At 43.8% G+C, this 25,333-nt stretch overlaps 1 protein-coding gene across 6 annotated transcripts in view; it reads right to left on the bottom strand.

Annotated features, from left to right (window-relative positions):
* The window catches only part of ADAMTS12 (ADAM metallopeptidase with thrombospondin type 1 motif 12), a 290,913-nt gene that overhangs the window by 54,799 nt on the left and 210,781 nt on the right, over positions 1-25,333 (bottom strand). For 3 of the 6 annotated variants that reach the window (XM_059173745.1, XM_059173743.1, XM_059173744.1), the window contains 3 exons: positions 17,044-17,164; positions 7,313-7,557; positions 5,413-5,551 (listed from right to left, as the gene is read on the bottom strand). In XM_059173745.1, the coding sequence (XP_059029728.1) occupies positions 5,413-5,551; positions 7,313-7,557; positions 17,044-17,164 (505 nt within the window). Of the gene's footprint in view, positions 1-3,430; positions 3,532-5,412; positions 5,552-7,312; positions 7,558-17,043; positions 17,165-25,333 lie in introns of those variants that run through there. The other 3 variants (XR_009353736.1, XR_009353735.1, XM_059173746.1) reach the window with 2 other exon arrangements.

Below are 25,333 nucleotides of genomic sequence, written 5' to 3' on the forward strand. Positions count from 1 at the left end.
AAAAACAAAGTGAGATTTAAATAATGAAAGCAGATATTATCACCAGGTGTTTGAACACGATTGCTCCTAGTGTAATAAAGGAATGGAGAAGGTAGGAGCTTCTTTTGGAGAGAGGGGCAACCTTTCAACTACTCAGGCTTTCTCAGCTGATAAGACTGTGTTACGTTTCTTTCATCATATAAATAAAATGCTGGAAGGGACATGTAAAAGGAACTCTCATGGCACACGGAAGAAGTCTCCGGAAAGACACGAGCACCTGTAGAGATGTCTTAGACAACGTGAGCGGAATGCAGGCTGGCTGGTTGAAGCCGGAGACGTTGGTGTGTACCCGCCATGGTAGAGCAGAGAAGAGAGAGACTTAGATTCTTAGGAATTACATGAAAACTTTGGGTAGTTTGGCAAACTCTGAATGTCAAAACCTAAAATGAAAATGTCAGGTGACTCTCAGAGGTTGGAAACGTCGCCCCAAAAGGCTTGTTTCTGCCCATGAGTAGCAAAGATAACTATCCTTGTTCACTGATGCTGACTCCAGAAGTAGCAGAAGGGTACAATTTATTATGTAAAATCCCTCTTGCTATGATAACAGTATCCCATGGGACAGTGTGCTGGACCAGCAGTGAGCTGAACAGATGAACTGGCCAGGCAGATGATCGTCACGTGCAGAGGGCAAAGTTAATCGTGGTGTGTCAGTTTCTCCTTGGAATTAATGGTGTATATTACTATTTATTACTTGTAATTTATCTGATAAATACTATGTATTTATGTATATGATAAACTATTTAAACCTCATTCCACGGCATATGCTTAAATCCACCTCAATAAACATCTCTATTATTTTCATGACATCCTGAATATTAAAAAAATCTTGCAGGTACTGTTAGAGATCAATATCTTCACTGGGTTGACCCTACCTGACAATGATAGCAGATGAAGCCATATGGACTAGTACTGAAATGAATGCTATATTTAAATCGTCAAGGAAGCATCAGACTCTGATTTTCCGAAGAAGTGAGCTGTCTTCTCAGCATCACTGTATGGTCACACATCAGGGTCAGAGTGGAATGTGTGTCCCTATTTGTGATTCTCATGCCTTTTTTTTTTTAAAGATTTTATTTATTTATTTGACAGAGTGTGAGATAGTATAAGCAGGGGGAGCTGCAGAGGGAGAGGGAGAAGCTGACTTCCCACTGAGCAGGGAGCCTGATGAAGGGCTCCATCCCAGGACCCTGGGATCATGACCTGAGCCAAAGGCAGCGGCTTAATCGACTGAGCCACCCAGGTGTCCTGTGATTCTCATGCTTTTCAGGGATATGCGCACCTGTCTCAAATGTACATGGATATTTTGAGCTTTCATGATATTGAGGAAAGGTGGTCATTATACCATTACAAAAATGTTTATAACTGCAAAACAGTGGAACATATAAATAAGTGCGTATTTGCACAATGGGACATTTTGCAGCTATTCAAGCAAATGTACTAGAGCCACTTTCATTAGTGTGGATTTAATCTCAAAAGCACAGTACTGAATAAAACCAGCAAGACAACGACTGATACATAGAGTATGATATTATTTATAGAAAGTGGAAATGCCTGAGAAACAATATTTTTTAATGTATATGGCTATTCACGTGTATAATAAAAGTATTTAACAACATGTGTGAAAATAATATGTACTGGTTTCATGACCCTAGTTAGCTCTGGGGGAAGAGGAAAGCGAGTGGAGTCAGGGAAGTTGGTCTTCACGTATACCTGTGCAATTTCTATTCTTTAAACAGGAAGACTGAAATAAGCACGAGTAATAGTAAGAGCCGAGAAAGCTGAGTGGCTGGTATGCAGGAATTTGTTGTTACAATTCCACTTTCCCAGGACACTCGTCATGCTTCCCAGCAACAAAGTGTAAAGCTAAAATAATACAATAACAATACAAACAAAACAAAACAAAACAAAGTGATTGCTACTACCTGTTTGTAACTCTTTTGCTAGGGGAATCAATATGGTAGTAAGTTTCTTCATATTACCATAATATTTACACTCTTTTTTTTTTTTTTTTTAAAGATTTTATTTATTTATTTGACAGAGAGAAATTACAAGTAAGCAGAGAGGCAGGCAGAGAGAGGAGGAAGCGGGCTCCCTGCTGAGCAGAGAGCCCGATGCGGGACTCGATCCCAGGACCCTGAGATCATGACCTGAGCCGAAGGCAGCGGCTTAACCCACTGAGCCACCCAGGCGCCCTACACTCTTTGAACCTAGACATTTCAATGGCAGATTAACACTGATGAAATTATTCTTTACAAGAAATTGGCTAAGGACATTTTGCTTTGTCTTGCCAGGGAAATATAGAAATGATTCATAAAAATGATAGCTGAGAAGACCAAGTAGTGCTTGGAAAGTTTACCCGCGCCACAACGTTCAGTGAAGGTGTGTGTATACATACGTAAATACATCCAATGCATGCAACTAGAAAGTCCCTGACTAGAAAAAAGGATACCGAAAGGCAAAGCAAAGCACAAAAAGACATGTGTCAAGGGTGTGACTTTTTCTATTTTTAATTTTCCAGTAAAGTATTTAACTTACTTTAAAGATGTAGAAAATGTTCATTCAAGGAAAATAAAACATCGTTGACTGATTCAGTGTTTCACGCGGTCTTCCATCTCTGTATTTAGCAACGTGTGTCCTAGGGGACATGCCTTTCGCCCTCTGTGTCTGACAGCATGAGAGTAGAAATGCTGTCTTTCTTCTCCGTCACAGTAAGAGAGCTCACCGTCACTCCGACGGGCAGTGGGACCGAGATTGGGGTGAGCGTGTGGACACTGATGGCTCCCTGATAGTTCCTGTTAAGGTTTGCCAACCAGGATGACATTCGTCCAAGACCAAGAGTCTGGCTGTGTCAACGCTAAATGCCTGATTCACACCTGGTCAGAACATTAGGACTTTTCATTTCCCAGCTAAGAGCAGCCTGCTTTCCGGTGACCACACACATCAGCCATTTTTCCTATGCTCTGAAATGCTGCGTGTGTAATGCAAAGAATTCATCACATGGAGCATAAAGGGGGTTGTTCTCCTGTTTGTGGAGGGACCCCTGCCCAATCTGGACTGGCTCCGTTTTCAAACCTTCCTGGTGTCCCAGCACAAATGATTTAAGCCTACATCTAACCCTATACTTCATGGAAGGAAGAGATAAGTGGGAATGAGATCTGGAAAAAGTATTGGTGACTACAGTCCTTGTGACCTCAGTTCCCTCGCAACTGCTAGTTTTCGCTGACTCATTTTCTGCTTAAATTCCTTGAGTTCCTGGGCTAGCCCAGCCCCCGCTGTGCAGTGGGGCGGGACATCCAAAAAGAAATGCTCACCACAGCCCTGGGGTAACACCACCGACACCAACCCCGTCAGTGACACCGACCCCACGGCCGGCTGCTGCCACACATCCCACCTTGGGCCCTAATGGATCTCCAGAAGTTTCAGATTTTCAAAACTCATTTTGAAATGAACAGGATCTCCTGGATTTCTGAAGGCAAACCCTTGGTTTCTGTACTGAAGGAGGGAGAGAAAGAAGCTGGTGATACAAACGTTGTTTATTAGGTTGATGGGGTGACACAGTGTCTGCTACACCTCTTTCCAGGACTGCTTCCTGGGGCTGGGAGAGAGCAGGGGGCTGAGGGGTGCAGAGACACAGGACGTGAGTGGGAAGCCCATGGGGGAGTAGACTGGGTTCTTCTGAACTATCCACTCCTTCACTGTCACTGCCTTGGCTCCATTGCTGACTCGGGCCGTACTTTCTAGGCAGTAGTGACAGACTCGAGGCAGGAAGTTCCAGAATAGACTTGGACATGATCCAAAAGGAGAGACCGAGGCAGAGGCCTTCTCACCTGGTACTACAATTAAAGCCCCTCAAATGAGTACAGAGCCCCACATACCTGACAGGCTTGGACTCTGCCCTCCCAGGCCTCAGTGAATTGCATCTAGCCTGCAGCAGAGAGAGCCACACAAATGTCCCTGTGCTTGTCCACAGTTCCTGCCTTCTCTCTGCAGTTGCTGTACCCAGAGGACTAAGGCCAACCAACAAAAGATGAGCAGAAATCATCTGTGTCACCACCAGGCCAAAGCCCCTAATAAGAGCCAGTCTGAGATGCCTCGGTGGCTGAGTGGGTTAAGCATCTGCCTTCGGCCCAGGTCATGATCCTGGGGTCCTTGGGACCGAGTCCTGCATCAGGCTCCCTGCTCATTGAGGAGCCTGTTTCTTCCTCTCCCTCTGCCCCTCCTTCTGCTCATGCTCTCTCTCTTTCAAATAAATAAATAAATAAAATCTAAAAAAAAAAAAAAAAAAAAGGAGCCAGTGTGCTTCTTCCAATTCTTTCTACTCCTGCAGGGCACACTGGCAGCCACTCCTTTCAGATGTCTTAGCTCCGAGATGAAGCCGGGCCACCCAACCTGCACCAGACTTAAAATGGGTTAAAAATAAACCCACATTGTGTTGAATTCCTGAGATTTTGATTTCTTTGTTCTGGTAGCAGAACTCAGTCCATCCTGGGCTCCTGGATGGCTTAGTTGGTTAAGCATTTGACTCTTGATTCGGCTCAGGTTGTGATCTCAAGGGTGGTGAGATCAGGCTCCACCTTGGGCTCTGAGCTCTGTGGGGATCCTGCTTAAGATTTTTTCTCTCCCTCTCTCATAAATAAATAAATATTTTTTTTTAAAAAACCCCAAAACCAAAACAAAAACACAAAGAACTTATTCCATCTTGACATACTTAACAGCAAGGAATCTCTCCAGTGCTCAATTTTATCAGAAAGCTACTGTCCTCGTAGATACAAATACTCCGTAAACTGGGGGCGGAACAAAGAGCAGTGGGTGGGAGTTGGGAGAGTTTCTCATGGTTCGGGTTTGGCCATGTTTATCGAACGCCTCTGGGAGGGATGTTTGACTTTTGCAGAAATCAGATCCTCAACCAGGCTTTTAAATCTCTCTGTTTTGCTTTTTAGAACACATGTAATCCTGTGTTGTATGCTTGAAAGTTGCTAAGACAGCAGATCTTAAATGTCCTCACCACACACAACAAAGGTAACTATGTGCGGTGGTGGGCGTGGGACCTTATTGTGGTAAACATCTCACAATATACACATGGACCAAATCGTCCAGTGGTAAATCTTAAACTTACACAATATTAGTGTCGCATACAGCTCAATAAAGCTGAAAACAAGACAAAACAAGATACAGAACACTTTTTTCAAACAGAACCTTCTATGAAGGACAGTATAAAGGGAAAACTGCCTCTGTCCTTAGACCATGACCAGCATATTTGTTCCCACAGAGGCCCCTGGGCCATGTTTGTGGAAGCCTACAGACCTCTCGGCACCCTTGGATGGCCCTTTGTGAAGAGGACAAGGACTTCCAGACAGACCAGCTGCCACCCACCTGTCCCACACGTCACACTGCACTCAGTCCAATGGCCGTACTGCCAGAAGTATACCAGTTTTCCCACGTCATTGTCAAGGCCATCTTTCCGGATTGTGTACTCATACTTGATGCCGGGATTAGTCACCTGGAACAGAAGCTGAAAGGCAAAGGGGGGGGTGACATTCCTGTCATGACTTGATACTACAAAACACAGTTTAGTGACAACACCACAGAATGCCCATCCTCTTAAAGTAGTGACGAAGGCATGCATTGGAGCAAAGGCCAATCCATGAACATATCACCACCTCCGCCTCCACACCCATCGACACATCTGTCTGTATCTGTATCTATCTACATTCGTGTCTACATCTACCTATACCTCATCTCCACTCGATTATTTCTTGGCTGAATTCCCGGGGAGGTCTACTCTTACAGAAACTGCTCTGAGGGAATGGGGGGGCGTCTTTTCCAACAACAGACTGGCGGGCCACCTTGCACCCTCGTGAACTTACTAAATTGGTGATTACAGGTAAGTTACTTAATCACTTTGTGCCTTAGTTTCCCCATTAACAACATGAGGATGATAACAGCATGACTGAAAGGGGTGTTGTGAGAGTTAAATAAGTAAATAAATGTACAGTGATTCGCTATGAACAGAATAGTGCCTGGCAGGGAGCTAGCATTCTATAAATACTGATGCTTATTATTGTTGTTGCTGTTGTCTTATGACGCTCTTCTCCGGCTCTCAGGCTGGTTAGTTCCTTTAAAGCATATAGTTCTGGGGGTAAAATGGTCATGGGCTTTAGCCAAGTCATACCACTCTTGGAAGCTTCCCTCACTTCCCTCTCCCGTAGGCAATCAACTTATCACATGTTTATGTATTTCTTTTTAAAAGCTTTTATTTATTTACTTATTTTAGAGAGAGAAAGAAATGAGCAAGGATGCGAGCCAGGCAAGGAGCAGAAGGAGAGGGAAAGAATCCCAGGCAGACTCCACGCGAAGCACAGAGCCCCACTTGGGACCCATCTCACGTCTCTGAGATGACAACCTGAGCAGAAGCCAAGAGTCAGACACTCAACTGACTGAGCCATGCAGGTGCCCCTCATCACACATTTAAAATGGTTTCATTTTAAACTTACAGGTGATGGATTGGATGGTCCTTGGGATCAGGATTCCCGTATAGAAATCCTTACCACATCGGGGGTAAGATGTCTGGTTTCTAGACATTTATGACTCATAGTTGTCAAGCCTTCATCTCTGGTTTTTGTGAGTGCTCTGATCTCTGCCTCTGGAACCACCTCTCTCTTACTTCTGAATATGGTTAGATCTGACTCTCTCTTGGACCACTGGTCATCACCAACCGGCCTTGTCTCTTCTGCTATGATGATTTCACTCTTTCTCTATAGCTCCTTGCCAACATGTAAGATGAATCACCCATGCCTTTAAGGTGCACATATTACCTTATGACCCCATTCTCCTCTAAGAGCTTCACAAAATCAAACCTCCTGCCTACGAACAACCACATGATAACATATGAAAAAACCATGTCAGTCCAACACCACTGCCGGAAAGCTACCTGGAAACTCATGCCAGATGGACATCAACTGACAGTACCTTTTTTACACCTGAGAAACAATCACCCTCCAATAAACAGCCTATTTCAATCATACTGGAAGCTGAACTCCAAACTCCCAACTGATGACTTTTGGGGCCCCAGCACTTCATTTTTAGGGTTTCAGTAATTTCTAGGCAATAAAGGATTAACAGCACAAAGTAATGTCTTGCTTCCTCCCTGCTCCTTGTTAAAAGAAGTTTTATAAGTTCTTAATTAGTGTCTTATAGCAAACACCTTGGAAAAGAAAATCAGAAAGACCCTAAGTAATATACCTATCAGCAGTTCCCTTTGCTTCCACATTACCTGGATCCACACCGACTCATTGGTAGGACCCGTGGCCATCAGCTTCTCCAGGTCTCCTTTCCTGTCGTATTGGAACGTGGTCCCTGCCAGCTTGTAGTTCCCATTCCACTGGATAATGAACCCTCCATTGAGGTAATATTTTTGGGGGTCTTCACTCCTGATGGCCAAAAAGTTTCCAGCTCCCTCAAGTTCCATTACCCGTATGTCCCTTGCTCCTTTTGGAATCAGTCCGATGTCAACATAACCTAAGGAAAGAAGACACAGTAATGAAAGCGGCACACTGGCTTAGCTGAACACTACCTATTTCTGACCCATCGTTCATCCTCATTGTTGAGCACGCTTGCTTGCATTCCTCCTGGGTGGTCACTGGAATGCGCAGATGCACTAGACACAGTGAATTTTAAAGAGCTTGGCTGGGAGCCGAATTCCCAGGAGCTCTGTGACTCGGTGTACACACGGTTTTGGGAGAAGAGGTGAAATAAAGGCAGACTTGACTCTAAAGAGTTTGTGGTTGATCTAGCATTGACTTTTCTGTGATTTTAAGTTGATAGTTCAAAAATATACAGCCTAACTAGCTTCCCATTAGCATTTTTACTTCCCCATTTGCTGCTGCTATCAGATGAATCTTCTTGAACCCTGTATTGGATGTGCCCTTCTGCTCATGCATTCCCCACTGCCTGCAAATTAAAGATAGACTCTTAGAAATAATCTAATCATAGCTTAAATTCATTAAGAGAATCCCTGAGGGAATCTTGGATCATCTGCCACCTGGCGCTCTTGAATATAGCTACTGATGAGAAACTCTGCTCTGACCACAGCTTTTTGTATCGCTGGACAATTCTGTTCATTAAATGGGTTTTTTTCTTTTTTTTTATGTTTTGCTAAAATATGAACTTACATTCTACTTTCCTGACAAAGCACAGAGGGTGTCCACTTAAAGATGATGATCAAGTCGAGCTATTGTCCTACCCTCATTTACTGGATGTCACGGCAGGAGACATACTGGGGACAAAAGGAATGAACACATAATGCTCTCCTCCCTTTGGCAGACTCTATGCTAAGCACTTCAGGCATTTATCCTATTTGTGCTTCTTAAGAACCACCACCTCATCAGTGCGATGGAATGGAAAAAAACACGTGAACGTGCCAGGACAAGGGGGTCAGAACACATGAGTCCCAGTTTCTGCATCACCTTCAATGAGCTCTATGGTGTTCACTGACTTATTTAACTTCTTTAAATGTCCTCTGCACCATGAAGAGGCTCCAGTGAGATGTCTGATATCCCTCATAACTCCAATATTCAATTATTTTTCTTTTCTAAGCAGAACATTCTTTGTTCTTTTAACCTTTCCATACAAATGTTGGCTTTAAGACCCTGATCATCCTGGTCATTTTGCACTAGAGACACACTAGGTTTTTCAGCCACAAGCAAACCTTCATCTCTGTCACCTGAAAGTGACTTGACTGTTTCTTCTCCCTCAGACACTACAGTAACGGGGGGTGCTGGGAGCTCAGATCCTAGGGCTGGCCGGCAGGTACGACTGGCTCAGAAGCTCAGGAGTCACATACTCTGCTCTGTTTCTCAAACTGGAAGCTCCCATCCAGCAAGACCAAAATGCAGGTCTCATAGTATTTGATTAAATTGCATTTGGCCCTCACAATACTTGCCTGAGATGGCTGATTAAAACTACAATTTTTTAAAAATAATTTTATTTATTTATTTGAGAGAGAGAGAGAGAGAATGTGAGCAGGGAGGGGCAGAGGGAGAGGGAGAAAGAATCTGAAGCAGATTCTGAGCTGAGCATGGAGCCCAATGCAAGACTCAATCTCACAACCCTGAGATCATGACCTGAGCTGAAACCAAGAGTCGGATGCTCAACAAACTGTGCCACCCAAGTGCCCTAAAAGTACAAATTTATAATGATCTCAGGGAAACTATTTATCGCATGTCAAGAGGCTAATCCAATTTTCTGAAATGCTTTGGAGTGTTGCAACCTGCAGTCGCTTTCTGACTTGGGATGTCCCCTGCCTTCTCATAGCAGAACTCATGCAAGTAGATCTACTGGCATCACCTTTGTTTATAAACAGCAAAACAACCCCCCCCCCCAAAAAAAAAAAACAATGAGAACTAAATGGAAAAAAAATCCAAAAGACTTTTGTTTTTTATCTTTCACTTAAGAGAGAAAATCCAAAATGAGAAATGTTTATCGTGGCAGATTCTCCCAAATTCGAAGTGGAGGTACATCAGATTAGATTAAAGATTTCGGTGAATCTAAGTGCTGCTTCTGAACAGATGTAAACTGAGGCAGATTTAGCTGTGATCAAAAGTAATGCATATTTATAATTCATATTTGTAAAAGAATATCTAGGGGGAAGTGAAAAGATAAAATTATAGCAATTTGGAGTTAAAAAGAACCATGATGTACCACCAGACTCCTTTGCACATAATAAGAAAAACCACACTTGAGAAGTGTATAAAATGAAAAATAAAAATTTCAATTTTCCTTCCTTCCCCGTCCTATGTTCCAAAGATCATTACAGTTAATAGTTTATTGGATTCTCTTCTAAAACTTTTGCTTGCATACATAAAGCACATATACACATAACTTTTTAAACCAGTGGGATCGTGTTACATGAACTATTCCAAGGTACTGCTTTCTGGATTTAATATACCTTACATATCTTTCCATATTTTTGGAGCATTTCAACAACTGCAAAAATAACATAAACCCAGTTATTTAACCAATCTGCTATTAATGGGTATTTAATTGGAAACAAATGGCCACAAAGATTTTGCTTACTAAATGAGAAAACTGAGTTCGCAAGAGAGGAAGGTATCTATGCTACATCACATAGCTAGGTGGAAAGTACATATATGTATATCTAAGGTTTGCTAACCAATTCTTAAAATAGCATTTTTAATAAAAAATGTGGTTGGTAGAAAGAGATTTTAAAAATCCCCTTGAGTATCCTACCCTTAACGGTCTTCTTTATAGAAATGAGAATCCTATTAAAAAGTAAGTGTAGAAAACTGGGGTACCTGGGTGGCCCTTTGGGTTAAGCCTCGCCTTTGGCTCAGTTCATGGGCTCACGGTCCTGGGGTCGAGCCCCACATCAGGCTCTCTGCTCAATGGCGAGCCTGCTTCCTCCTCTCTCTCTAACTGCCTCTCTGCCTACTTGTGATCTCTCTCTCTCTCTCTGTCAAATAAATGAATAAAATCTTAAAAAGATAAAAGTAAGGGTAGAAAGTTACTGAGACATTTATTCTGTGTCAAAAGAAGGCTTTCCAGGGTTAGTCAGATTATATCCAATGTGTTAAGAATGGTGAATTTTTCATTCAGAAAATCACTTCTTTCCCACCTTCCCTAGGAAACATTCGTCATTTGCACCAGTACGGGGGCAATACTGGGAAAACTGGGGGAAGTAGGGAAATGTTAATCTTGACCTCAAAGAAGGCATCTGGGCCCATGGAGACTCATGTGGAGAAAACATCCCATCACTGAGTCCTGAGCCCCTTGAGTTGAAAGAATACTCAGGGCCTCTGGGGCCGGGGCAGAAGACTGGCCTTGCTTCAGAATTATCGTTAAGAGCTGAAATAGATTATTGGGGCTAAAGTGCATCTTATCCAGCTGTCCTTTGTAATTCACAAAAAAGGATTTACCTGATAGCATATTTGGTTTCCAGTCACTTCTAATAAAAATGTGTTCACAAAGAGGTCATACTATTAACCCCAGACATCTTTTTAAAGCTCATCTTTTTAAAGGAGATTGATGCTGTCAGATCACAGTGAACAAAACAATCCTCACTGCAGGGCCAAATCTCATAGTTTAATGTGAGGAGGCTCCTGGGCAAGGCCCATCTCTCCCCTGATGCTTGTCTTGACAGCAAAGACACGTCAATGTCAAGTTCAGGTACGACCCTGCATTTGACCCCCTCCCAAATCAGAGTGAGGAAGAACTACGTACACATAAATGTGCCCAGTAGATCTTTTGAGAAGTCCAAGTGCCTTGTCCTAGATTATGAGTTTTAGCTTCAGTTATTTTAAAAAGCAAGTTTTAGGGGCACCGAAACCTTGGCACACACAATGAGCAACCACAACCCACCTGCTAGAGGCTGGAGGAAAGGAAACGTAGGAGAGGGAACAGATGTTGACAGGGGCTTCCTGACCCTAAATGCTTCTGGGACAAAGGATGGCAGCCCTGAGGTCTCTTGATAGGAAAACTGTCCAGTAGAATGCCTATGCCTCCCCTTCCCTTCCTGTTCCTTCCAGCCTAGGCTTTCCTAGAAAACTTGATCTAAGACGGTTTCCACATGAGGTGATATTCTGGTTTCAAGGAAGCCACATCCCTTCTTCTTATGATGCATTACCTTCTACCTCAGACTTCTTCGGAAATGTTTTCTTATGAGATTCTCATCCAGTCTCTGTGGACTCACCTCCTAGCCCGCAGCTTCCCTGTCCCAGGCAGTTGTGTATGTTGTTGGCAAACCAGTCATCTATGACACTGACCTCCTCGTGTCATTCACCCATCTAAAATCACAGAGTGGGACTTATTCTCTCTTAAGCCAACAGCAAACTTGAAACTGTTATCAATTCCTAACTCTAGGTGAACCAAATCCAGCCAAGTAGATCAGCGGCAGAGACTAGGAAGCTACAGTTGGAAGAATGAAGGATGTAAACACACAGGCTTGGGAAGTGGGTGGATATCTGGGTGGTCAGGTTCGAGCAGAATCCTAGGCAGTTGCTTTTCTCACACATTCCAGGAATCTCCTGAAGATGTGGATACTGGCAGCAGCACATTCTGCTTATGGTTGAATAAAGGATGTAGGAACCGAGGCTGGCAGTTTGGGCAGTGAGTTAAGTGATACAATCACCTGTATCAGGGTTCCGGGGCACTCAGAGAATGGGAGCCTTTGTTCCCAGCAACAGAGGAAAGTAGCCAGTATGAGCAAGATCAGGACCTGGTTTAGTGATCACTGGGTCTGGCGTTAGTCAAGTCTGGAGACACCAACCAAGGACAGAGGAGTCCAGAGTAGTAGTTTTAAGAAGTTGGTGAATTAGTTCAAGAGGCTAAAAACTGTCAGGTTTTAACATTTAAGACCAAGAGAGATGAGTCATACAGAATCGAGGAAATTAGGCAATGGTGGGGGAGGGAACAAGACTGAGGAACTGGACAACAATGGGTCAGTGTTCTAGGCTAAAAAGAATGGGCTACAAGAGTTCGGGATGAAGGTCAAGGTATGGGTAACAAGCCCAGGGTGCCCTTAAAAGAACACAGCTTAATGCTCTACCAACTTCCTTCTGAACAAGGCTCCTCATTTAAATTCTGCCTAAGGGTCACATGGCAGAATGGGGCCCAGGCCTGTTACCTTACCTGGTTGGAGTAAGGCAGGGAAGGCAGTGGAGGGAGTGCTTGTCTTATTTGTCATTCTATCCTCCATGCCAAGCACACAATAGGTACTCCATGTTTCTCAAATAATAGAGTGAATGGCTAAATGAATGAGTGATGATATCTGTACGTAGTTCACTGTATTCTGGACCTAAGTTCTTTAATTCCAGATACTTCTCCTCATGGTAACCATGGCACTATCCCAAGATGGCAATTCTTTTTTCTTTCTCCAAGAGAGGAAATGGAAGCTATCCCGGAGAGTCTGCAAGAAAGTGGGCCTTATGTTCCCCATGTGTGACACTAACTGAAAGGGGCGATGCTATCATGTGGTGCCCAGCACTGAGTTTACTGAATGAGGTCCTCTTCACAGGGTAGACAGGGACTGAGTAGTTGGGATAGCCCAAGGAAGCCATGGATAAATACAGCTCTGGGAGACTCTGCCAAACCTCAACTTTTAGATATCAACAAACAAACGATCAGCCTTAGGGCTAAAGGTAGGAAGAAGATATAAAATACAAGCCAGGGTTGAAAGGGGCCTCAGAAATGGAGGTCCAAAGGGGTGACTTCCCCATGGCCAATGGTAATCTGGATCAGCACCTGGTCTCTTGTCTCCCAGCCTATTTTAATTCCACATCATTCATCATCCTCTCTGTTTCTTAGGAGCACTCACAAAAAAAACAAAATAGCAACAACAACATAGGGCCATGAAAAAAGGTCTTGGCTAGTATTTCATACTTCCATCATCAAAGGCAAGAGCAGTCAGAGAGGAGGAGAAGCTGGATCTGACCACTACGTGCATCTCTAATGCAGACTTACCACTTAAACTCTTGTCTTCAACCCCTCTGTTAAAAGAAACTATAAGCCCAAGTCAACGGAAGGAAGGAGAACTGAAACAGACACATGCAAGGTTTAAAAAAGTTTCGGATTCTTCTAGGTGACTGACTACATGACTACATGTTCCCATTATTTCCTAGTCACAGAGATGATCTTGCCTCGAGTACTAATTGTATCTGTTGCCCAAGTTCATTGTTTTTCTGGTGTTGTCTGATGGTTGCCAACTTCCGGGCTTTCTTTCAAGGTCATGGCCGTGACAACAAGTCTCTAGAGATCTGACACGTAAGTACTGGGATAAAAAAGCCATCTCTAACCAAGCCCCCATGTAACTGACTGCAAAATCATACTTGCTCTGGAAGAATCTTCTGTCAGGGCTCACCACATGTCACAGACTCCCGAAGGCAAATGTGGTGCCCTGACCAGGGAGACAAAGTGACAGTGTGAGTCCCCCAAGCCAATCACCACCACCCACCAAAGAAACCACGGTTCTTCTTTTTTATTTTTATTTTTATTTTTTAAAGAAACCACAGTTCTGGGTGGAGATGCAAGGAAAAAAGAATACTTCAGAATATGTGTAAGAAGGGGAAAACTAAGCTTTATGTCTTTGGGCTACAATCAGCAAGTGACCAAAACCCAGTATTACAACATTGGGTTTACAATAATTATGATTACAATATTGTACCAGTTCATGTTAAAAAAGTAAAAACAAAAAAACCCCAGAACTACAACAGCAGGACAACACAGAGGAAAAAATATCCAATATCCCACCAACATATGTGTCACACAGTTAATGATTGGTCTCCTTTATTGTCAAAGGGATACGGAATCAACCGTAAGAAAACCTTTTTTCATTTGACTTTATATGAGCGCTTACTGAATACCTCCTACAGATAGAAATCATGTTTGCTGACTTGGGGTGGGGCAGGGTGGTGACAAAGCCTAAAAGACAATTCAGCCCTTGGTTTTTAAGTGCACTGGAGAGAAAGAACACAATGTAAGGAGAAAGGCGGCCACGTGTAAATACACAGAGAAAACAACTAACTATGCCTTGGGTGTCTTCAGAAAGAGGATGTTAAGTCCCCTCTTTTGACTTTGGCCTTTGGGTTAATCAATCTACCCAGAGCCATCTCACTCCATTTCCTGGAGTTTTGTGTTACTTCTGGGTTTCATTCTCACCGTGGAGTGGTGGCAGTCAGGGTCTTTGTTTTTTAAGGTTTTTTGGTTTTTTTCTGGGTTTTGGGGTTTTTTTTGTTTTTGTTTTTGTTTTTCTTCAGCCAGGGTCTGTGTAATGTACCTGGCTTCATCAGGCACACAGCAAAGGTGGGATCTGCCCAGTGGGTGAAAGGAACACAGATGCTCCCTCTGGGGGTTAACAGAGTCCAGAGTGAGATCTGGCTGGATTTCCTCACAGTGCTGGAGGCAGCATGGCCTCTCTCACAGTGCTGGAGGCTTGAGGCTCTCTCAAGACACACAGGGTCTGAAGTTGACATCCCTCTCTGGGTACCAAGGGCCATCAGAAGCTCTCTGGGAAGCAAATGGGAGAAGGAGAACTGAAAACCAAAGGCACAAGGGAGCCCCGTGCTGGGCATGTGCACAGGGTCTCTAAGGCAGTGGTGGGGGTGGAAGTGTGGCTCAAGATGCTTCTGGGCTTTTCCCTCCCAAGAAACCAGAGTAAAGTCAAGAATCCAGAACTAAAGCCCAGTTTCCTAAAGGCTTAGCTAATTAAAAGGTTAAGTGATGAAGATTCAAGAATGAAAAATGCTTTTCAAAGGAGTTACCATAATGTTAGGAGCATAGGGTCTCTGAGGTCAGAGATGAACCCCCCACCCATTAACAAATACTACGGAGCTCAAATATAGAAATGTGATTTTAAGGATGACTTTATAATCCAAGTAAATGAGGTCACATTTAAATAACAAAATATTTACATATCAACTTTATAAATAATATGGAATAAATATTAGCTATCATAGGATGCTTGAGGAAACACTGAGTTATCATTCACATTCCCGGTAAGTAACGCAAAGGGATATGTTTCATGCATACCAAGCCATCGAATAGATAGACATAAAATTCAATCCTTCAGTGATAATTAAGCATTTCACTTTACAGTTTAACCTTATCAATTCAATAGCCAAAGATCAAAAAATAGGGACAAAATTAGACAAATTCAGGTCATCCACTGTGATGTGTCCCAGGGACCAACAGGGCACCTAATCAATGAACACGACACTCGAGGACATACTTAGTAGCTTTGTCCTGGGTGGCAGGCATGACTAAAAGAGAGGCACTGCTTTGTTGGGACCGAGGAAAAGGGCAGCCCACTGTATCTGGGAGTCCCCATCACTCCTGCCCTGGGTAAAACTCCAGTGTAGATGAGGCTCCTCTCCTTGGGCCCTACCTGGGGAGTGCACAGTGTACTCCCTACTCCCAGCACCTGCATTTCTTCGGAGAATTAACAACCTAACTGCCCCTCCCCAAAGCAGCCTCAAGCTGTGGCCTGAGGGAGCTGGCATATCTCGTCTTGGCTCCTTCACCCCTTGGGTGGGAAAATTCCAATGTATGATGTCTACACTGGCTCCTGTATGATGGTCACTGGCTTCATGATGCACCCTTCCTTGGCTCTCCTCCTGCCCCATTTCACTTTTTGGATGTCCTACTGATGTTTTCCAGGATCTCCCAACCCGCAAATAAGCTCCTGGTTCCCGAATTCTTGTCTTAGGGTATTTCTCAGGGAGCCTAAACTGTGATACTCCTCTGAGTTGTCTTCATCATCTCCGGGCCTCACTTGTCCTCCTCCCAAGACCCATCTGGCTACCAATCACTGCTGATGCCAAAGGACCAGCAGTTTTACCTGAAGACAAATATGCAGGGGTCACAGCAGATTCGGGGTAGGAGAGTTATTTGTTCCCGAGGATTATTAGTAGGCCAGAGTTGCACAAAGAAGAAACCTTGCAGAAGGTCATCATGGGAAAGGAACAGCAGAGCATGGGTCAGGAGGGGACATCAGGTGGCAGTCGCCAGCTGGGGCACCACAGGGAGGGAGGGGTTGGGATGCCCTTACTGGGAGAGATGGGGAAGTAGAATAAGCCCAGGCCCCCTTGCCTGGCCTCTCCTGTGTCCCTGAAGGTGCACCCTGAGCCTTCTGCCTTGAAGCCCACCACCAGCTTCTCTGCCCTCTCACTTAGAGCCCACCCTCTGTCAGTGCCCTTTGGGGTCAACTTTTGATCTCTGTGTCCCCCAGTTCGAGGTCCATGCCTATGCCACTGGCTTTCAGTCCTGGGTGACACTCATTCCCTTTCCCAGAGACAGCCCCCATGCAGTGGGAGACTTTCTGTAAGTGCTGAGAGATCAGCCCAAGCCCGAAAACTGTCCAGGAGCCCTTATCCCCTTGTCGCGAAGAGTACATCCCTGTGGAGTTCTTCGAAAGTTAAAATCTGCTTTAAAACACAACCATCCATCTTGCTCTCCATTCTCAGCCCCCTGCCACACTGAATATTTGTTTGTTACCAGATCCTTCTTTCTGTTTAAACATCTTCTTCACAGTCTGGCAGGCAGAGCCGTCCCCGAGGCATACACCGCAGCGATCCTCTGTGGCGTTGGAGCCGATCTCATAGTCACAGCCGACCATCTGTGGGGAAGAGAGGCTGCAGGTGACCGACACGGACGGGGACACCACACCTCCCTTCTCCTTTTCCCCTTCGCTCTTGATGAGATCTGGGCTGGGGACAGATACAGAGACAAATGGTTCCTGTCCCTGGGGTGAGCCAGAGGAGGAAACACAGCGTCCACTGATTGTAAAGGAACCACCTGGTTAGAGGGGAAAGACGGACACACTGAGTGGGTTCCCAGTTTCTCCTGAGTCCCAGGCAGAACTGAACACAGTTCCAAATAGTTAACATGGAGAATGTCTTGGAATCAGAGTTGCTAGAACAGCATATCCCCTTCTGATGTGCAAACCTCCTGCCCCTTTGTCTTCAGTGAGTTCCCAGGAATGACACGAGTTCCTCTGCCTGTAATACAGTGGTGGTTCAATCCCTCTATGGGCCTCACTGGTGTGCTCTCTGCTTCTTGTCTGAGCACAACCGGCGACCCGGCAGCCACCGAGGAGTGGGCTCAATGTTGAGACTCCTTCAGTCCCACAGGATATGACATCTCTGACCTGCGGACCACCATCAGATGCTTGGGAGCCCCCTAAGCCCCCTAAGACCCCTTGACATTTCACATGTAGCTGAACCCCAGCCACCGTGAGCTTTCTCCTAGGAGCCGAGACTGACTTCAACCTGCTCTGGACCCGATCCCCTACCAGGGCTCTGCCCATCGGCCCTTCTCCCTCACCTTCTTTCCCTCACCATGAGCTCTTCTCCTCAGCCAATTCTTTCCCACCTGAAAATCCCCAGGCTGGAAAAGGGGGGCAGTTAAACTGGGGTGTTCAGTAGCATCAGATACCAAAAAGTTATGACACATAGACGGAAAGTCATGAAACACTTGAGCCTCTGCCAGAGGTCTTGGTTACTTGCTCTCTGGCAACAGAGGGAGGGAACCTGGACCATATCCTACTAGTCAGACATCTCCTTGAGAAGAATTGTGCCTAGGCAGTTGTTTTTTTTTCCTCCTTCAAACATAATTTCCTTCCTTGATTTATTTTTCATATTTCTAAGTTTGTGTTTTCGTTCCAGGAGAATTTCAGGCGTACATCATAGTGACTGGGCACCTCCACAGGGCAGCCAGTACCCGTCACATTTCCTTTCTTGTTTTAGCTCCAATTCCAATCCGCTGAAAGGAAGAACAGTTTGAATTTTTAAATACACCCTCCCTTCACCAGCCAAACAGAGAATTAATGGCTAGTGACAGGAAATACCTCCGTTCCTCAAACTAACTCTCTCTTCAGCTCTGAGGATTGTGCTACTTGACCCAGTTGGGAAAAAATAAAGTGCTAAGAGATCAAAAAATTACTCATGCTAATCACAAGAAAGAGAAACTGTCAGGATGTGTACTCGGTCATAAGTAAAACATCAGCTCTTCAATGCGCCATGTTTTCAGCAGGCTGGAGCATATGCTGATGAGCTGATTTGTACACATCGCAGCCCCGGAGACCTTCGTTCCTTCATCGATTTGGGATGAGCCAGGATATCAACCCTGAGACACAGGAACATTAAAGTGTCCTTTCAAATCTCTACCAAAAGAGGATAGATACAAATGGGAAGAATAACATTAAGAAAGCCAGGAAAACAAACATGCTGGGCTCATCTCTCTTCTTCAGCAGCATCTGCCCACATACTTGGGGATGGAGGTGGGGGTCGGGGGATGGAGACCCCCACAGAGAATGTCCCACAGTGTAGTCAAGGGGTTCTTGCAGAGACTAAAAACCCCACAGAAAATGTCCCATAGTGTAGTCAAGGGGTTCTTATAGAGACTTCACTCCAACTGCTTCTCCCGTCATTGGCCCCCAGCCCAAGCAACACTGAGTTCAATGTCTACCATGAGGCCTGGGAAGACATGAGCCGGTCATCCTTGCTGCACATAAAACAAAAGGGCTCCCAGGGAAAAACGAATAGATGTCACTCAGCTTTTCACATCCTATGCTCTGGCAAGGGACCCATGACAGTATCGTCTTTCCACCTTCAGCAGAATCAGAGGTGGCTTTCCTGCTGCCACTGAATGTGGCCAATGACTCCAGCCAGGATTTCCTCTGATGGGACTCCTCGTGTGCCCAACTGCCACTTCAGTGAGCAACATCAAAAGAGAAATCCTTTAACTTTCCCATTATATAATTTCTTTCTTTAACAAACAGCTTTTTGGGGCACCTCAGTTGGTTAAATTGGTTAAGCATCTGCCTTTGGCCCAGGTCATGATCCCGGGGGTCCTGGGGTCGAACCCCAGGTCCTGCTCTCTGCTTCTCCTTCTCCCTCTGCCTCCTGCTCACCCTGCTTGTGCTCTTTGTGTCAAATAAATAAATGAATCTTTAAAAAAGAATACCTAAGGAACTCCTGTGAGTCCCAGTTTCATCTTTAAAAAAATAAAATTAAAATTAAAAAATAAAAAACAGCTTGATTGAGGCATAGCAGACATAGAAAATACGGTACCAATTAAACGTAAACAACTTGATGAGTCTGGATTCACACAAGTAACTGTGAAACCAGCACTCTGGTCAAGGTTACAGTCATATCCCACCCCCAGATGTTTCCTTGTGACTCTGTGTGTGTGTGTTAAGAACTTCGAACGGGGGATCTAGGCTCTCAAACAATGTCTAGGCGCACAGTACAGCGTGTTAATCATTGGCACCACAGCCATAGGGATGCACAGGCCTTTGCGTCTTGCCTGACTGAAAATTTGTACTCAGTGAACAACAACTCTCCATGGTTCCCTCCCCTCAGCTTTTGGCAATCCCTGCTTTATTCTTAGCTTTTATGAGTCTGCCTATTCTAGATTCTCGGGTAAATAGAATCCTGTGGAGCTCATTCTTCTGTGAGGGTCTTGTTCACTTAGCACAACGTCCTCCAGGCTCAGCCCTACTGTCACAAATGGCAGGATTTCCCTTTTCTCAAAAGCTGGGATGGAACAAATTCTGTTGTATGGCTACAACACGGTACCGACCACATTTTATTTGTCCTTTCATCTGCTGATGGACGTTTGGGTTGTTTTAATTTCTTGGCTGTTGCAAATAATGCTGCAGTGAACGTGGGAGAACAGACATTTCATCATTATCCTGATTTCAATTCTTTTGGATACACACCCAGAAATCCCATGTCTGGGTCTTCTGGTAGGTTCTATCTTTAATTTTTTGCGGGAACCTCCGTATTGTTTTCTATAATGGCTGCACGATTGTGCATTCCCACCAACAGTGAGCAGGGTCGCCCTTTCTCCACATCTTCGGCAACACCTATCTTTTGGTTTTTTGAAGACAGCCATCCCAACAGGTGTGAGTGGTATCTTATGGTGGGTTTGATTAGTATTTCTGTGATGTTTAATACTGTTAAACACCTTTCCACATACCATTTCTATGCCTTCTCTGGAGAAATACCTATTCAGCTTGTTCTTTTAACCGGGTTATTTGTTTTCCTGTTCTTGAGTTGTTGGGAGTTTCTTACACATTCCAGATATTAGCCCCTTGTCATATATTTGGTTTTCAAATATTTTCTTTCACTCTGTAGATTTATGTCCTCTCTGTCAGAAGTGTATCATCCATTCTTAACCCTGACATTTGGCCTAAAGAGCACACTCTCTTGAATATTAGAGAATTCAGGTTCCAGGCTTTCTCCATGCCCCTGGCTCTGTGAGTGAATGCATACTACATATTCTTAGCAATTCTCATCTTTTCCCTATGAGTTAACACTGTTTTACTTTGTAAATTCTCAAAGGACTGAGAAGAACTAAAACACCAACTGGGGCCAAGACCCACTCCACCTGAAATGTCGTCTCTGCTCTTCACAGCCCCTTGGCAGAGGTCGACAAAGGAAGTCTGCCTGGTTCTGAGATGAGGCCCGTTCTTAGCCGGTGAAACTCCAAGTGTAATGATGGGCAGAGTTACGCTCACCTGAAAAGAACAGGTGAATGATACTGCCATTTGATAAAAAGGGACAGTAACAATAATGCTGTCCTCGCTCTAACATTGGGAGTTAGGATCTGGCATTCTGGAGGGAGATGTGCCCCAGACAAACTGCTAAGAGGATGTTCAGCAAATCACTGAAATGGCCAAAACAGCCAGAGAGAGCAAAGCAGGTTTGGGACAGTTTCTGAGAGAAACCAGCGAGGGGGCACACTTAGGACAGGGAGCAAGACTACCAGGCAAGGTGGAGGACTACACGGGAATTCACACAGTTGAATTTCTTGAAAGAAGTTGCTATGGCTGATATCAAAGAGATTATTGCCCATGTTCTCCTCCAGGATTCTGATGGATTCCTGTCTCACATTGAGGTCTTTTATCCATTTTGAGTTTATCTTTGTGTACGGTGTAAGAGAATGGTCGAGTTTCATTCTTCTACATATAGCTGCCCAGTTTTCCCAGCACCATTTATTGAAGAGACTGTCTTTTTTCCAATGTATATTTTTTCCTGTTTTATCGAAGATTAATTGACCATAGAGTTGAGGGTCCATATCTGGGCTCTCTACTCTGTTCCACTGGTCTATGTGTCTGTGTTTATGCCAGTACCATGCTGTCTTGGTGATTACAGCTTTGTTGTAAACCTTGAAATCAGGTAACGTGATGCCCCCGTTTTATTTTTGTTTTTCAACATTTCCTTAGCAATTCGGGGTCTCTTCTGATTCCATACAAATTTTAGGATTATTTGCTCCAGCTCTTTGAAGAATACTGGTGGAATTTTGATCGGAATAGCATTAAAAGTATAGATTGCTCTAGTCAGTATAGACATTTTAACAATGTTTAACAATGCCAGTACCATGCATTGTACTGGCATCTGATCCAAGAGCATGGAATGGTCTTCCATCTTTTTGTGTCTTCTTCAATTTCTTTCATGAGTGTTCTGTAGTTCCTCGAGTACAGATCCTTTACCTCTTTGGTTAGGTTTATTCCCAGGTATCTTATGGTTCTTGGTGCTATAGTAAATGGAATAGATTCTCTAATTTCCCTTTCTGTATTTTCATTATTAGTGTATAAGAAAGCCACTGATTTTTGTACATTGACTTTGTATCCTGCCACACTGCTGAATTGTTGTATGAGTTCTAGTAGTTTGGGGGTGGAGTCTTTTGGGTTTTCCATATAAAGAATCATGTCATCTGCAAAGAGAGAGAGTTTGACTTCTTCATTACCAATTTGGATACCTTTTATTTATCTCTGTTGTCTGATTGCTGTTGCTAGGACTTCTAATACTATGTTGAACAAGAGTGGTGAGAGTAGGCATCCTTGTTGTGTTCCTGATCTCAACGGGAAGGATGCAAGCTTTTTCCCATTGAGGATGATATTTGCTGTGAGTCTTTCATAGATATATTTGATGAAGTTCAGGAATGTTCCCTCTATCCCTATACTTTGAAGCGTTTTAATCAAGAACAGATGCTGGATTTTGTCAAATGCTTTTTCTGCATCAATTGAGAGGACCATGTGGTTCTTCTCTCTTCTCTTATTAATTTGTTCTATCACATTGATTGACTTGCAAATGCTGAACCATCCTTGTAGCCCAGGGATGAATCCCACCTGGTCATGGTGGATAATCTTTTTAATGTGCTGTTGGATCCTGTTTGCTAGGATCTTGTTGAGAATCTTAGCATCCATATTCATCAGTGATATTGGTCTGAAATTCTCCTTTTTGGTAGGGTCTTTTCCTGGTTTGGGGATCAGGGTAATGCTGGCTTCATAGAAAGAGTCAGAAAGTTTTCCCTCTGCTTCAATTTTTTGAAACAGCTTCAGGAGAATAGGTATTATTTCTTCTTTGAAAGTTTGGTAGAATTCCCCAGGGAAACCATCAGGTCCTGGGCTCTTGTTTTTTGGGAGGCTTTTGATCACTGCTTCAATCTTGTTACTAGATATTGGTCTATTCAGGTTGTTAATTTCTTCCTGATTCAATTTTGGGAGTTTATAGTTTTCCAGGAATGCATCCATTTCATCTAGGTTGCTTAGCTTATTGGCATATAACTGTTGATAATAACTTCTGATGATTGTTTCTACTTCTTTGGTGTTCGTTGTGATCTCTCCCTTTTCATTCATAATTTTATGTATTTGAGCTTTCTCTCTTTTCTTTTGGATTAGTGTCGCCATTTCTATTCTAAGATGTATACAGTAGGTTGAGCATAAGAGCAAAAAAGGGTTGATCGGACCTACGATCCTGGGCTGAGAGGTGGACCGAAGGCTAAGAGAAGTCTGGGGACAGCCTGTGTGACAAATCAGGACATCTGGGCTGCTCGGGAAGAAGTTGAAGCCAGAGCCATGGGGATTGGTAGAAAAGGGGAGACAGAAGAACCTGAAATCAAGAGCTGGTTCTCAGGAGAAAGGACTGGGAGGGCAGGCGTGGGACTTCCTGCCCACAGGTTTGCAAGCTTACGCCATGCCATGCTTGTGATTAAAAACAGGAGATAGCCTGAAAAGTCTAAGTTTAAATTCATATCTTTGATAAACAAACTTAAAGAGTTTAGTACAACTCTTTTAAAAAATGGGAGAAGGGCATCAATAGACAGTCACCTTCTAGAACAAATTCCATTCTGATCAAGGCCTGGTGACTCTCCTGACAACAGAATCTGCAAATCTAATGAGCCAAAATGATGGCAAATATCATCATTTCAAAATGGACTGTTAAGTATATGAATAAAAGCAAATTCAACAAATGTTTATGTGAAGGTGAGCAAACATATTTTCATACAAAGAAGGTGAATTAGATACTACAGTTTTTTTCTTATGATGTATCTTTTTATTTCAATATCTGATCAATGACCTTTGAAAAAACTGTAGTAAATGAGTAAGACAGCTAACAAAGCTGGAAGTAACCACAGCCTGGATCCTTGGAAGGTAAACTGAATTTAGGCTATTAAGGCAAATTTGACTTGACATAATGTTGAAGCTTAAAAACTTGCTCAGTGTGGTAAAGAGAGCAAGTGGGTAATTAAAGCTTCTAAAAAGTCCCAACTCATTTCCAAAAAGAGGAAGTCAAGCTGAGAGACTGTAGCCTCTTCTATTCAGCTCATTTAATTGGCTTCAAGAGAGGCACCCAAGATCCCTTAGGTTTTGTTCAGAACGCCCCCGAGAGGTGGATGCCAGTGGATGCTGCTGCCAATGGACCCTGCCAATCGTGGACTAAAACTAAGACTCAAAAAACAATGAGTTCATTAAATTCATTGTTGGCTCTGTTAAGTTATAGGTGGGAGGTATAAGCAATTACGAATAAAAAAGGGGGGGTTTAACCTACTGTTTCTGATAAAAGGAGGAGGGGGGCTCTGTATAACCTTAGTAGAGAAATACTGTTTTGGGGTAAATCACACTGGAGTCATTAAAAAAGTCTAGCAGCTGAAGGAGGGTATAGAACTGGCTTAAAAGTCAAAGATTTGACTTGTCTCCAAAGAAAAGGGGGGAATGTAAGGACCTATTTAGAAACTGTCCCTGCTCCCCTTCCCCCAGGGGATTTACAGGTAACAAAGTCCAGATACAAAGGTGGGTCAGGCCAGGTGGAGACATCCAATCAGTTGAGGGGCATGCATACTGTCTCCCTGGTTACCAAGGAGTATGCCCCCCCCTTTGGGAGCCCTTTTGGCGCCAATCCCAATCAAGGTGTAATAGGCTGATTCAAATGTCTACTAGGGTAAATTGTAACTCAACTGGTCACCTAGCATCACTGTGGAATTTCCTGTGTGTGTTACAATCTCATTGGCTACCTGTGCATGGCCAGACCTGACCGCATGGCCTTTGCCCTTAAAAGCTAGTCTGTGAAGTGGAGAGGGGTCGCTCTCTTTTGTAAGAGGTGCGGCCCCGAACGTTCAGTTAGATTCTTGATGCTTGGCGCAAAATAAAGCTTTGCTTGACCTTCAAAAACAAAAACAAAAAACAAAACAAAACAAAACAAAACAAAAAACGCAGTGTTCTCTGTCTTCTGCTAAAGATACCATTGCTGTGCTTGCAAAGGTATTCAGGTCTAACAGATCATTTTAACATCACATTCCTTTCACAGTGATTAAGGTCCTTAGCCCTAGCTGCATATGGCAATTACCTGGGAAATTTTCACAATGTCAGTGCCCAGACCCCGAATCCCAGAGGTTCTGAATCAACAGGTTTGAGATTGAGTCCGGACATCACCTGTCTTTAAAAGCTCTTTGGGTGATTCTAATAGGCAGCCAGGCCTGAGAACCTATTGTTCTGGAT

Source organism: Mustela lutreola, chromosome 5 (assembly GCF_030435805.1).
Source record: "Mustela lutreola isolate mMusLut2 chromosome 5, mMusLut2.pri, whole genome shotgun sequence".
NCBI lineage: Eukaryota > Metazoa > Chordata > Mammalia > Carnivora > Mustelidae > Mustela > Mustela lutreola.